Below are 14716 nucleotides of genomic sequence, written 5' to 3' on the forward strand. Positions count from 1 at the left end.
ATAACAGAGCAAATGAGAGCACCTCAGTCTACGGTCGAAGAGCTGGAATTGTTCACAGTTGATCGTGGCTACACCTATGGAAACCAGCCTCCCCTGTCAGCCTTATTTCGCTCTGCTCCACTCACTCTTCTCCATACACCTTTGCTGAGCAACGGGGATCAAGGCTGACTGAACGAATGTGAGAAAAAGTCAATTTTCCCAATGAGGTCAGCCATCAGACAATGGCGGGGTCTTTGTCCAGGTATGTGCGCAATCAGGTGTATCCAATAAGGGAGAGCCACTCGTGTAGCTTACAGCAAAACACCATCAGCACAGATTCGACATCGGGCATTTTATTTCCACACTAAATCCTCAAGGCATGATTGCATAATCTGAAACGATAGAATAATACAGATAAAACCTTTTTAGAGTAAATCAGTTTCTCATTTAGTATATTAATAAACCCTCGCAGAAAACACAGACAATCAAGAACAGACATATCATCAATGGAAGGCTCCTCGACCTGTGATTTGTATGCTCGACTTCGCACAGTTCCAGGTTCAATGTTCGCTCGAGCCACTCATCTGTGATATGTGTAACTCACGATTTTTCATAAAAAGAAAGGTCGATCATTCTGTTAATTTTTTCTTATAAGTAGAAAGATAAGTTTAGAGAACATAGAATAATGTATGAATAATTAATAAGCGATTTTTAAAATGGGAAGAAATAAAACAAATGGTTCTTCCTTTGCAAAATATTATGAAGGAAAGGAAAGATGTAAACGATAAAAAGTACGACTAGGACACACGTGGAGAAATAAAAAGGAAATATCTGGCAGGTAAGAAGAGGTAGAATGAAAAAGAATACAGTTAGCTCCATCTGCTCCACTCACTAGGAGGTCGCTGGCGTCCGAACCTGGAGGCGAGCGCTGATTCGATCCTCGGGAGTGGCACAGCAAGTTTCCCTCAGTCGACTCAAGAGTGGATATCTGGCACCATAAAGCTCTGGGGAGAGAAGAGTGTGGTTTTAACACGAAACTGGGTTCGGCAGCAGCACACCTTGTCAGTTATATCTGAAAGTCTATGATGCGTCCAGTTAAATGTATTTCAGATGCAGACCTTTCTTCAGCAAATATGTATATTTTTCACTTTATTTGTCTCTTTTCCGGTCGGCTACTCTTTGTTTCTTCTATTCATTTATTTCTTTAGTCGTAATGTCATAATTTTGTTAGTACTCGAATCTTCATTAGTGAGGAAAAAGGTGTTTTTTAAACAATTTATCCGGATCAGGTTCTAACAGGTAAGAGAGGCGAACAAGCAAATGGCAGAGAAAGTAAGAAAGAGATAGAGGGAGAGAGCAAGAAAGAAAGAGTTGCGTGGCTGTTGGCACCACAGCAATATTTATCTCTTCACTCCAAGAAACAGCGATGAAAATTAAACACATTCAAAATCAGTCGTTACAATGAGTGCTCAAATAGCGGAAAAGGATTCTCAGGTCACCACGCATTCACACCTGAAAGGTGTATGACGACAAGCGAGGGCAGGCTATAAATTGTTTCATCTCAGTTGCATAACATGCAGACAGCAGCAAGTTCGTGACTGCGCGCGACAACTAACATAAGTGTTACGTGCAGAAACGCACCCCTTCTCCCACCCGTTATCCAGCAGGGTAGGTCTCGTGCGTTTGTAACAGCTGTTTTGGTTGGCGGATCTGGTTGCCCGAGACGCTGGTGACCGACAGAGAGAGCGCGAACTGGTCGTGCAAACCTCCCGCTCCCTCCTCCTTTGCCGCATCATTTCGGGTTGCCAAGAAAACAACAGCCCCTCACAAAAAACAAACCCAAACAAGCAAAACAGCAGAGAATGAACGGCCGTGAAATGCCGGACGTGGTGTGGACAGTTCCTAATGGAGCCTCGGCCACCTTCTGCTCACCGTTTCCAGCGCCAGCTCCAGGCACTCCGCGAGCACAGCTCGTGCAGTGAGGCAAACAGTTGCCTTTTGAACATCTCTTGAAAATTATGCCTGTCAGCACAGCTTCGCGAAGCATGCTAACCCCACGAGTACAATTGTGATTAAATGTGTATTATCCACTGTCTGAATATGCACTGCAGCAACCCGTGGTATTAAACACATTGCACGATCGCCATTTACACCGACATCTAGTTTCGCTTTCCGTGTTGAGAGGAGGCCGAGGTTTTGAAAGAATTTGAAGCATCTGCCTCCCATGTTTGAATGCTGTGGAGTTTCGTAACTGAAAAAGGGAAATCCGATAGTCTTCTGAAGAGCAGTGGCACACAGGATCTCTGCAACCGTAGATACAGGAAACTAACCATTCCGAAACTCAGGTGCGATGTTCTTCAAAGGTCTTATTACAAGCATGGCTGTTCTTCTCACCATAGGAAGATCATACACAGGTGAGTGGGAAGGAAGAGTTTTATTTCTGATATCGCTTTCCTTACGTCTGATCTTTAGTAGCTTAATCCTTTATAAAATAACGATCATCATCATCCTCATCGTCATCATCATCTCTTTCTTAATACTCTGCTGTCATTTTGTCATTCTCTTCTCCCTCCTTTGTCTCACCTCTTTCGCTGTTTGCTTGCTCTTCTATTATTATTATTATTTTTGTATACGTTTCAGCCTTTTCACTTAATTTTTTTGTCTCCGTCTCTCGTTAGACACTCCTCGTCTCCAAAACTGAATGTCAGAGAAGTTCAATGGGAACACCATTGCTCTCCTTCCTTCTTGTGGCCATGCTATTGGATACGTAAATATTTATCACTTGGCAATATTAATGTGCTTTCACAGAATACCGTGGTCCCAGATATGGCCACGATAAACATTGTAAAAAGGCTCGAAATTCTCGAGAAAGAAATATTGGCAACGCTTTGAGAACTCTTTGTAAGGCCAAGCACACATCATACACTCCATTTGATATGTTGTCAGCGGACTTTGAGCTCCCAATAAAACCACTAAATCTTACTCGCAGGTTCCCCTTTGTTAATAAGGTTTTTACCTCATTCATTACCTCTTGAGGCAATAAATCACATGTGGTATTTTAAACCTTTCAGACCATTTTTTGTGCTGCTTTTTTTTTCAAAAACTAATAAGGTAGTTTTGCTGTGTAGACAATGATCTTGCAGCTCTAAAATCACCTGACAGTTTCATCATTTATAGATTATTGACAACAATCAATCAGTTTTAGTTGAGTAAGATGATGCAAATAGAACTGCAAAAAAGAACTTTTATCTCTCTTACACAAAAGTTAAATAAACTGACCTACAAACACATTATTATGATTTTCTATGAAAACATTAAGTCGCTATTGCTGTCAGTAACCACATTGGTGGTTTGCAAAACGATTACTAACATGCAAACATGCCTCGAGCTTCATAATAAGAGATTTATCGACGTGAAGTAATCGTGACAAATGATAGTTCTACAACTTTTGAAAGATGTAAAAAAAAAAAAACCCAACAAAAAGAAAAACAAATCGCTAATCGTTCTATGATGTGCTTACCATGTGTCTTGTAACAACTGGTTTGCTCCAAATTAATGTGATTTATTTTCTGTTTGCTCTGTGTTTTTATTATTCTATTAAAATTTTATTAATTACTCTGTTAAAATGCAATTATAATATTATTTACAGTAAAGGTTCAATAATTTACTTCACGGGTAAAGCCGAGACAGATATTTCAACAATCTTGTTTTCCTTGTATTATGTTTGTGCACGCCTGATTCCCATTCACCGAATAACTTTTAGACATAATAGGCAAATATTTGCCTGAGTTATCTAGCCCGGAGATAAAAATCTTATTGAACAGCAATTCTCTCCGTGTGAGAGCTGGTGGGGAAAACAACAGCCTTGATGTCCTTGTTTGCGACAGTCGTCCGGAAGTAGCGACAGCCGACAACAGGTCGCGCCCCTGGTGAATGGCCGCGCTCTCGTCTGCTATGATTCTTTTTTTCACCCGGCATGAAAACGGACGTGGCCCAATCTCACATCCTGTAGTCTCAGGAGTGGGTTGGTATCCATACATCTCTCCCACAGTCACACATCGGCTGGATATGTTAGTGCCACTTTCATTTTATCACAAAGGAAGAAAAGAAGAAGCGGTTGAAATTTCAAACAATTAAAAAAAAAAAAACTGTAAGTTTAAAAAGAAATTCCAATTCTCGTCTTGAAAATGTTTTGGGGGCATTTCAATGAAATGAATGTCTGATCTCTGCGCAAATGTCCTTTGAATTATTTATTCCCGGATTAGGTGTAATAGCTAGGGAATTAGAAAATGTGATTATGATGTTTTTTCCATTCATTTCCTCACAAAATAAAAAAAAATAATTTAAGCGACATTGAATGGCGTGAAATCGATGCGAATGGTTTCCCTTTCTTACATTGACTGATGCCATTGGACAACTAACCACAATCGGTGCTGAATGCTGTTGCTGTGGATGTCACACTAGACAACAGGAGCCTCCCCTGCCCCCAACTCGCGCCTACCTCCTCTCCCCTCACCTTCGTCCTTCATCTTTGTCTGATTCAAACAACCATCCACCTTCTGACTTAACAGTGCACAGGGATCCAATATCCTAATGGATGCTCGAAAGCATTGCCGTATTAAACAGTCTTTATTCAGCATTTCCTCTCTCTTTCTCCTTTCTTTTTTTTTTTTTTTTTTTTTTGCTTTGTTAGAGTTACTTCCGCAAAATCTGTTTTGACAGACCATGTAATTTACATACCTTTAGCGACTTGATAAGACGGCGGTTTGCATCGTGCTGTGGCAAAACAAAAAAAACAAAACAAAACAAAACCCTGCTTTTGCGTGAGTTGTTGTCATAGCTGTTGATAAGGTTGGCATTGCTTTGGTAGCAGGCGGATTTCGACTGACAGTTTTCTGATAGGTCAAGGCAAGCAATTACTGAATTGCAGCTGGCCGATTCCTACGCCTACAGGTATTCATGGCTGAGCTTGAGATACTGCGAATGAATTAGCAGCCATGCAACAAGGAGAAAGAATGTAAAAATGACTGGCTGTACATGGAAGGTGGTGGCAGTGGGAAGAATGGTGGTGTAGGGCATCCTGATGGAAACATGAATGCTTTGTTTAGAAGTCAGTATTGCTCAAGAATGACTCTCATAAGGGGTTTGTACTTTTTTGTGCTGTAGAAACTATATGGATTCTGTTATTTTTTACAGATATATTTAAAAAAATTTAATTATTTTTTTTAAAATTAGTTATTTTTTTTATTTAATTCAAACTTTATTTTCACGAACTAGCATCCGACTCGTGTCCCGCGTCAAGCGACGTGTCCTATGGGAGCAGCTGTTATTATTACCACTCGGAGTCCAAGACCTGGGACATGGCCCAGAAGGCCTGTGAAGCTGAAGGAGGCGTGCTTACTTCCCTTAACTCCGAAACGGAAGTTGAAAAAGTGCTGGACGGCATCCGTGATATGGGCAAGAGGTAGTGTGAACTGGTGACCTTTAATGCAATAACTGTTAACCAATATATTTCATTTTGAATGCTTACGTCAGGGTTACCATCAATGAATTCCTTAGACCCATCCTTCATTTATTGTTAGGGTAGCTTTCGTTGTGTGTGTGTGTGAGGGAGAGAGAGAGAGATTTATACTACAGCCTAGCGGGCATTCAACACAGAAAAATACACACATGCGCACACGCGCACACGCACACAATGATTATAACAGCAGGGATAAGGCATTTTTCAAATACTTCATTCATAATTTATTTTCTTTCCTTGTATCCCTCCATCATCATTTTATATTTTACTTTGGTTCTTAGAGAATCAGTTGCAGACTACTGGATTGGGTTGACTAATCAAGGATGGTGGAGAGTACAGGTGGTGTGATGACACCCTGCTAAACAATGAGAAAATAGAAGGAAGATAAATCGTCGTCACTGGCGGACGGGGATGTGTGTCTGCGGACTCCAGCGACTCCAACTGGAACAGCGGCAACGTTTTGTACCTGAGGAACTGCAGTCTGAGCTATGCCTATGTGTGCGAGGTGAACTCAAGTAAGTTTACAGAACGCATGCGTGTGCGAGATGTCAAAGGTCATCACAAGCGTGTGTGTTTGTGTATGGTGGTGGTGGGAGGAATAATGTTGCAACTAAAGATGACAGGTAAGTGTCACAGGAGATCACACCTGCGAGGTGACAAATAGGTATGTGATGTGAATGAGTAAACGAGTCATTTTAACGATTTTATGCTGCTGTACTTTGTTATGCTTCCAGTGTATTTATTTGTTATTTATCTCCCTGATGATGTACACAATTTTTTCTTTAGGAAGGGGGAGGGTAAACGCGTATCATAAACCTATATTGTTAGTGGAATCCCTGTATTATATACATTAAGTTGGGTATTGCAAAACAAAACAAAGCAAAACATAAAAGAGGCGGAGGAAGCTATATTAGATTTCACAAATAAGCATGTATCTAAGCGAGTTGAAAATAGTGAACAAATGAATGAATGAGGCAATAATTCAATGAATCACTATTTATCGCAGAGGCAATATTGTTTATGTCGATAAAAGTAGAAACAAAGATTAATGAAATAATCCTGCGACACGAAGAAGGAAAAGAAAAATCAGAAGAAGGAAGAAAGAAAGAAAAAGAAGAAGAAAGACAGAACACGAAAAAATGAAGAAGGAAAAACGGCCTTTGACATCGCTGCTTCCCAAATACTCCAACAATCATTGTCTTTATCGTGCCCACCTACAAGCACAGTACTGCCACTTCTAGAACACCAGCACGTGATCAAACGTGAAAGCTTCAGACCACGGCCTTGTGTCACGTGCTTCATACCACGTGTTGCTCTTTGCCTTGTGATCTTCTATCTAACACGTGTGCTAGAAGCTGTTGCAACTTGTCTGTGCCTGCAGCTGCTGCAGTCTGGAGTCCCTGGGGCTCGTGGAGCAAGTGCAGCGCCACCTGTGGTTTCGGCATCAGAACGAGGTCTCGCAATTGCACCGCAGGGTCGCGGTGGTCTACAGCCAAGTGTTCTGGGACATCGAGCGAACAGGAGCAATGCCAAGCGCCAGACTGCCCAGCGTCCGGTAGGGTTCATCATGGTCTGTTCTTGTCATCACCTCATTTCATGTCACCAGCCTCCTTCATCTGTTAAAATATCTGACGCATCATGGGAACGAAACTCGCGCCATGGAGAACATGCAGCCCAAGATTTCTTACATTATTCACATACAAACGACCCTAACCCTAATAGCCTCTAACCCAATGTTCAACTTCCATGGACTATGCAGTGTAGTTGAGGCTGACTGCTGCTCACATTCACCTCGGAACAGCCTCCAGACGCAATCCGATAGGCAAACGGTTTTCATTGAAGGAAATATCTTGGAAGACAACGAAAGATGAAGAGAAAGATAAGAAGAAACTTCAGTAGAGCTCGTTTGTGACGGATTCTGTGATTGCATCCACGAATTCAGATCCCGTCGATCACCGATGCACACCTGATAAGATTTCTAGCGGTGTCACGTGGACGTTGTTAAGAGCCAGCCATTATCACCCAACGGCCTACTTACTGGCAAAGTGGTTTGTGTAACAAGGGTTTCATGACATGTAAATGATATCAACAACTGGGTAAAAGACAACACCCGTTTTCTATTTTCTGTTTGAATGAACTAGCACGTGCGGCAGCCATCAGGACCAGTCGATCAGCAATCTCACCGATACTCCATTAAGGCGCAGAGTCTCGTTACTGCTTGAGTTCACACGAGCCAAGGAGGGAATGGAATAGAGGGGCAGGAAATCTTTCCGTCTGGTAGAGAATTCTTCGATGGGTATAACCAGCTGTTTTAGAAGTCCAGAGAAAAGTAGTTATGTGGTTGATAGGAAGGTGTCAAAAAATAAAAGGAATTCGGCGAAGTCCCGCTATCGTGAGTGCCAGGTGAAGACAGAAATGTTGATGTATCCATTCGTTCACCTCCATTCATTCATTTTGGTGCATTTTCCTCCTTCTTTTACTTTCCGCTGTCAACAATAGGAGTACAACAATTGAAACGTATAATGGATAACACTTCTTTCTTTCATTCCCATCACCATCAGTGACCTTCTGGGATATAAATCTCTATAACAAAGAATATATGACCAGCAGATACTACGAACAGCCATGTGAGATGCTCTTTTCTTGCCTCTTTAAGGCTACACTGGTCTGTATTACATGCCCGTTCAAAACTACACCCATCTTCTCTACTGATTCTTTATGACTTATTTTTGTTACATCTTTAAGGCTACATTCTTCACCATTGTCGCCCTGTTGAACACAAGCACTCGTGGTTACACACGCATCTGATAGTCTGTCTGCATGTCAGCGTGTTTAATTTTTCTCGCACGTGGATAATCACATGATGAGTAGTTGAGTAGACATTAAAAAAAAAACAACCGAAGAAAGCGATAGCATACAAACATAATTTCAGACAACTGAAATTAATCGCAAGATTAATACGACCCGCTTAGTGTCAACATGAGTTCACTGTAATCACCTTCAGGGGTCATTACCGGATCGCTCGCGGCAAGATTTTATGGGTGTGGGCATCCGTGGGCAGGGCTAGAAAAAACACACTTAAAGGGGTGTGCCGACAAAGGCCTTATACAGTCAGCTACCCACTCTCCGATATAAATGCTTTTACCTGTTAATATTTTTATGTCGCTGTTGAACGAGTCTCCCACTGACCAACTAATTGTTTTTATCGGTCGTTATTTGCTAGGGGCTTGGAACTACAAGAGGCTGCACTCTCTCTCTTTCTCTCCCCTATGCACATAAACTAAAAATATTATGTTTACAGAAAGCAATGTTTTTGGATCATCCCACATCCGTAAAACAATGGACAAATCATTATTTTGTAATTTGAACATGATTGTCTGTCACTGAGTGCAGAGTAATTGTGGGTCCACTACACCTCAATGTTAATAACAGATTTGACTTTGTATGTCTCGTGGTCTTGAAAGAACAGAGTACTAAAACGTGTTTTAACATTACGACTTCATTATCTGGATCCTTAGAACAGAACATTCCTTTTGAAAAAGAAATATTTTGTCAAATAAAATTGCTTTCTTTGACGTGGGGCCTAAGAGGGGTTAAAAGTTACTCGTTCATGCCTGCATAAAAAGTTGATGTTTATTGACTATTTTTTCCGTGTTCTTTAAGTGCACAAATGAAAAGCGTTTAACTCTGATGAGATTCTCTCGTCAAGTTGTGTTCTCAATGCCGAGGAATCAATGGACGCAGTTGGCTGTGAGAAAACATCGGCTACGGTTACAATACAATGTTAGTGCAGTCTGGGCTACACAGTCTCACGGCTATCGACACCTCCCATAGAGCCTGCAAATGTCTTCCCTGCAGTTCCTCCTCCTCTCTCTTCCCATTCCTTTCATCCTCTGGGTGAAGGCATCCTCCTCCTCCTCCATCGTCCATCGCCGTTGCCTTTAACAGCAACACAACCACCACCTTATTTTCCCTCCTTCATTTTATCTTCTTCGACCCACTACATTAACCTGTTCGCTGACCTCACGTGTTCAGAAACCGTGAAGAAGGATGGTTCTATTCAATTGTTCCTCTACTGACCGAGAGCAGAAAACGAGTGTTACAGAAGGCAAATTTCAGCAGATGTGATGGAATAAAGGATAAATGCATACAATATCCAGAGAAACAATGGTTTTAAGCAGATGTGGAGACGGCTTCAGATTTCACTCTACTTTCTTAGTCTTTTGTCTCCCTTTTCTTAGCTTTTTCGCTTTTCTCTTCTCTTTTTGCTATTCTCCCCTGGAGTTACCGACGATTTTGTTAAAAATTCGGAAATTTACAAATTTAGATGCAATGTAATGTAAACTTTGACTTGTATTGTTTATTTCTGGTTTCAGATTCAACATGGAGCACATGGACGGCATGGAGCGCGTGCTCCGTTACGTGTGGGCAAGGTCAAAAGTCGAGATCTCGCTCCTGCGGAAATTCTACCCTGGAAAACCAATCATGCCCCGGAAATAATAATGAGACAACAAACTGTCAGATTCAGAGCTGTCCAGGTGAGACGGATTCCTTGTTGTTTAAGGATCTCTGGTATCTTGAAGAAGACGAAGAATTATTTATGATTGAAGGGTAAAGATTGGTGATTGAAGATTGGCGATCCATAATAAAGAAGGCAATTGGACAAGTGTGCCACTATTTTTCTTTTCATAAACAGACGATGCCTGGGAATGAAATATGAGCTGCGTGGGGAGTATTTTTCTTGTTTGGGTACGATTCAGCGTAAGATACTTATTTTATTTATGGGCAAATACCTTCCTTGTGTTCTCTAGATACACCACACAAACATCACCATGCAGAGTAGAGGTCAACAAAGTCAACACCACTGATGTCAGGATTAGACGTGTTTATGTTTTACTGTGAAGGCCACAGATGTCAGGATTTATATTTACATGCATATATTTATACTGTGAAGACCTCAACTATTAGGAGAGCATGGACTATACGCTTATTAGACGTATCTGTGTACAGACTTCTACCAATGCATCGTTATGTTTGTAGCATGTACTAAAGAGCAGTATTCACCAAGATTTGGAGAACAGTATCTTACCTTGAGCTTAACCAAGTTATTAGCAAAAACTGTGCACTCTACAGACCTTTAAAACTTGCGTAAATATTCACAATTTCTCAGGCATTTGGTGAACATGAAATACATTGAAAACGCTTAAAGACTTTTTCCAAAATCAATCTGTACAGAGTGGTCGGACTGGGGCTCGTGGGGAAGCTGCAGCGAAACCTGCGGGGAAGGGGAGAGAACCCGGCCTCGATCGTGTACCACGGGCGATAACAAAGACTGCAGCGGCACCCAAGAAGACAAGGAAGCCTGTAATTTAGGCCAGTGTTCCGGTAAGCCGAGTTATCCCACCTGCATTTGCTTTTTACGTGCGCTTCTGTGTGTGTGGACACGCGTATGGGCAGGCGATACGAATGCTGAGACAAACAACTGATCTCTACTTGCCTGTTTCAGTAAGTATTAACTATTTATTCCGGGTGTTTTCAGGTCACGTGACAGCGGGGAGGTGGGCAGAGTGGAGTCCATGGACATCGTGTAGCAGCACGTGCGGCAAGGGTAACCGCACGCGAACGAGGTCTTGTGTCCAGGAAGACGGCACGCCATCTAGCGGCTGCAATGGTCCGCAGTCCTCGGTGGTAACCTGTGTCCCACAATGCCCAGGTCAGACAATACACATTCTTGCTATTCCAGTACAACCACGCTGCCAACACATAGATAACTATCACAGTTATATCGTATTTTGCTTGTGTAAGTAATGTGTACAATACTTTCTTCCTTTAGACTTGTATACATGAGTCTGTGTGTCTGCAGAGGACGGAAGAGGTTTCCGTTAGTACAAATTTAAGTAGGTTTTGTAAAGCAGTGTATGTTTTGGTTGAGGACTGTGATATACAAGCCATCATCAGCAGCAGCATCATCAGCAGCAGCACGGTTGTATTAATCGCACATAGCTTTTCTCATGATCCTGCTTTTTCTTTACTGTTTCCTTACTTTGTGCATAATCGTGACCTTTGACTCCCTTCTTCGTGTGTTCAGGTCTCAGTAAAGCTGAGTTTGTGCAAGCCATACAGTCTGATCTAGACGATGAGACGACCCGCAAAGCCATGGCCTGGGCCAAAGAGACTTCCAAGAGGAGAGAAAACGTCTTCAACACCAAGGGCGTCAGGGATTACAGAATTACTGGTCACGTGATTCAGACCTTCTCGGTGTCGTCGAAGGTTCGCTGTGCTATGAAATGCCTGAGCTTCGACTCTTGCGGCTCGTTCAACTACGAATACAACTCCGATGGGAATGGACTGCACACATGTCAGATAAACTCAGCGTCGAGTGAAGTGGCCAAAGCCAACTTGCAAAAGCAACCAGGATACATCTTCTACGACTACTCCATGTTCACTCCATTTCAAGTGAACGGCAACTGAATGTGTGATACCCGGGTACAGCAGGTTTCGTTTGTGTGTGTGCATCAAGTGAACTTACTCTCTACAGTTGGCTCGAACACATATCCCACGTATTCTGTTGGATCATCTAGAAACTCTCATCTGTATATCCATTGCGAGATCGAGTTGCCCTTAAACTATCGGCCTCCCTAAGTTTGCTAGAAGTTTCTCGATGTCAAGAATAAGGTACCGGAGACAAGACATGTTAAAGTCTTGCCAGTTGCAAGGAGAAGCGTGGATATCGATTGATTGATTAATTAATGGATGGATGGAAGATAGGCCAAGAACGTGCGGCTGAAAGTTTCCTTTTTCAAGGACGTTGTGAAAAGAAAGGCGGGATAGGGGTGATGTACCCCTTTTCCCGCCTTCTTTACTTTGCTCCAACGTCCAACCCAGGAGGAGGACTGTCCACATCCGGACAAGTAATTCCGGAGCGGTGTAACAGGAAGTCAGAGACTGTGGTTAAGAGCCGGATGTTGAGGGAGTGGCGGCGCTTAAAGGCGCTAATCGAACGTCGCTCGATCTCACGTCAGTGTGAATAACGGCCCCTGAAAGACGCAGACTCTCGTGAAACAACAGACACCACGAGACTTTCCTCACGTGCCTCATGCTCACCACTCCGCCTGTCCACCCGCATTCTAGACGTCTACCTTTCTGTACATAACAAGAAAGCTACCCAGTTTCCACAAACACTTATGCAGCTAGCATCAAAAGAAACAATTTCCGTGCAAGCAACACACTTTCAACATCCGCCATTATCTTCGGTGAATTAACGATAACAGTCTCCTGTCCTTGAAGCAGCAAATCCCTCAGGCTGTGGTCTGTGCAGTTTCATCTAAGCACGGGTGTGAAGCCTGTAACTAACGCTAGATCGTCAGTCGTGTGTTTTACCATAGAAGAACACGTGACTAGTGTGATGACGTCATGATTGTGCGCGGCTCACGGCAGGGCTGTGGTTGGCTGTCTTACTCGCGATGAACTCATAATAAACGAGTAAGCACTAGTCACGCTCAGTGGTTTCCGTTCTGACGACTTCGTGTCTATTTTGTTGTGTTTATCGCTTTTGAGAAAGTCCCGGGGTCAGCGGATTCAACTTCGCACTTAATAAATCACACCGTCGACTGAACACTTCTGTGACAAACCTCCATTGACTAAAGTGAATGCCGTAGGACTTGTTTGGCGATGGATACTATCTAAGGAAAACACTCTCGTCCCCAATTCAAGAATGTTTGTTCCAAATGACAGACAAAATTACGATGACCCCGGTGAGAGGGCAAAAGAGTGAAGGGAGAAAGCTGTTGAGGGCAAATAGGGGCACTGTGCCCTAGTTCGACTCGTATCAACGAGACAATCGACACTGTGATTTGTGACAAACACACTAGTCTGGACATGTGACAGTTGTTGGAGAACTGAATGCCTTAATAGTAACATTATTCGGAAAGGCTCCATAAATTGTTTAGATGCTCAAGACATTTTCTAGGAAGAAAAAATGCCCAACCAAACAACGGAATTTAGAAGACAACAACACTTAGAAGTATGTGTTCTTAGTCGATATACGAGCAGAGCAGAAAAAACTAGCTTACAATCTGCGGTGATATGGTTTCCATCACACGAGGCAAATAGGACATTCCTCGTGCGGTCGCAGACTAGCTGCCCAGCTGGTGTTGCAGATTAGGTGACCTAGAAAATAGGCAGCCATGTGTAAAGGCTAACACCAGTGTAAAAATATTTTCTGATCAAACAGCTGAATTCATTAGGAGACAATGATTCCAGAAATCGGAACAAAACAAACAAACAAACCAAAAAATAAATTAAAAAAAAAAATAATCGTTTACGAGACCTCAACCGTAAGCATCGCCATTCTCAGCGAGGTTTTGGAAAGAGGTCAAGAGGTCATTTTCTACGACATTAGCTGCAGCCTTCATTGTCTCCAGCAGCCAGAATTTAGGTCAATAGCCACTTGCTTTTCGAAAAGAAACATTCGCTATACATTTTTATCAAATGAAAAGCATTTCACATATAGGCCTTACATTTATGTGATCTAAGCTCTCTACCGTTGGTTGCACCCTTGACTGTGTAAACAGATTTAACTTCATCTTTGATTGCACGTGCTTGACCTCTTTCTGTGGCTTCCTTCCGAGGGGCGTATCGAAGGCTGTTATTTATTACAAGTTTGGGAAATATTATTTTGTTTTGATTTTGATCTTGATATTTTAAATAAGTGCACCACACTAGGCCCATAATTTCTGAAGTTCATCTTTAATTTCGACGACACCGGTTATCAACCGCTACATGTTATGTGTGTCGGGAACCCGTTGTAGTCACAGTGTCACCCAGTTAGAACACATTGCACGTGTGCCCCGCACTGCACGCTCTTTTTACCTCGTAGCCAGAGTGGAAAGAGAGGCTCCAGTCGAGTCTTTTTGGAAATAACAGTACAAAAAGGAAGAGAGACTTGTGGAAGAAAGAAAGAAAAGACAGGGAAAGAAGGCAGGGCAAAAAGAGTTTTCATAATCATGACTGGGGGCATTCAACACCAAATGTACAGCAAACAAATACGCAAATTAAAAAAATTACATAATTAAAATGGTATATACTACACATATACACATAAAGCAAGAGTAAAAATAACATCAAACAGATATCGTTTATGTAGTATGAACTAAAAATAGGCGTGTATAATTTCTAAAAATGTCTGCTCTTCTGTTAATAAAAAAATATTATGTC

At 42.1% G+C, this 14716-nt stretch overlaps 2 protein-coding genes across 3 annotated transcripts; both read left to right on the forward strand.

Moving 5' to 3' along the window:
• The first annotated feature begins 1432 nt into the window (after window positions 1–1432).
• On the forward strand, window positions 1433–5906 carry LOC112574506 (perlucin-like protein). Of its 2 annotated transcripts, none has more exons than XM_025255630.1 (3): window positions 1433–2393; window positions 5257–5443; window positions 5782–5906. In XM_025255630.1, the coding sequence occupies exons 1-3, from the start codon at window positions 2330–2332 to the stop codon at window positions 5846–5848; spliced, it is 318 nt and encodes a 105-aa protein (XP_025111415.1). In that variant the 5' UTR covers window positions 1433–2329; the 3' UTR covers window positions 5849–5906. The 2 variants fall into 2 exon arrangements, with proteins under 2 accessions (XP_025111415.1, XP_025111417.1); XM_025255632.1 differs by lacking the exon at window positions 1433–2393 and adding an exon at window positions 5059–5122.
• On the forward strand, window positions 5892–14700 carry LOC112573651 (A disintegrin and metalloproteinase with thrombospondin motifs adt-2-like; the record flags this gene model as incomplete). Its single annotated transcript, XM_025254211.1, has 6 exons — window positions 5892–6015; window positions 6882–7055; window positions 9877–10038; window positions 10736–10885; window positions 11040–11213; window positions 11589–14700. Coding segments are annotated over 6 exons (1167 nt in total), but the record flags the coding sequence as incomplete, so codon positions are not given.
• Between the last annotated feature and the right edge of the window lie 16 nt (window positions 14701–14716).

Source organism: Pomacea canaliculata, linkage group LG10 (assembly GCF_003073045.1).
Source record: "Pomacea canaliculata isolate SZHN2017 linkage group LG10, ASM307304v1, whole genome shotgun sequence".
In the NCBI taxonomy this organism is placed as follows: domain Eukaryota; kingdom Metazoa; phylum Mollusca; class Gastropoda; order Architaenioglossa; family Ampullariidae; genus Pomacea; species Pomacea canaliculata.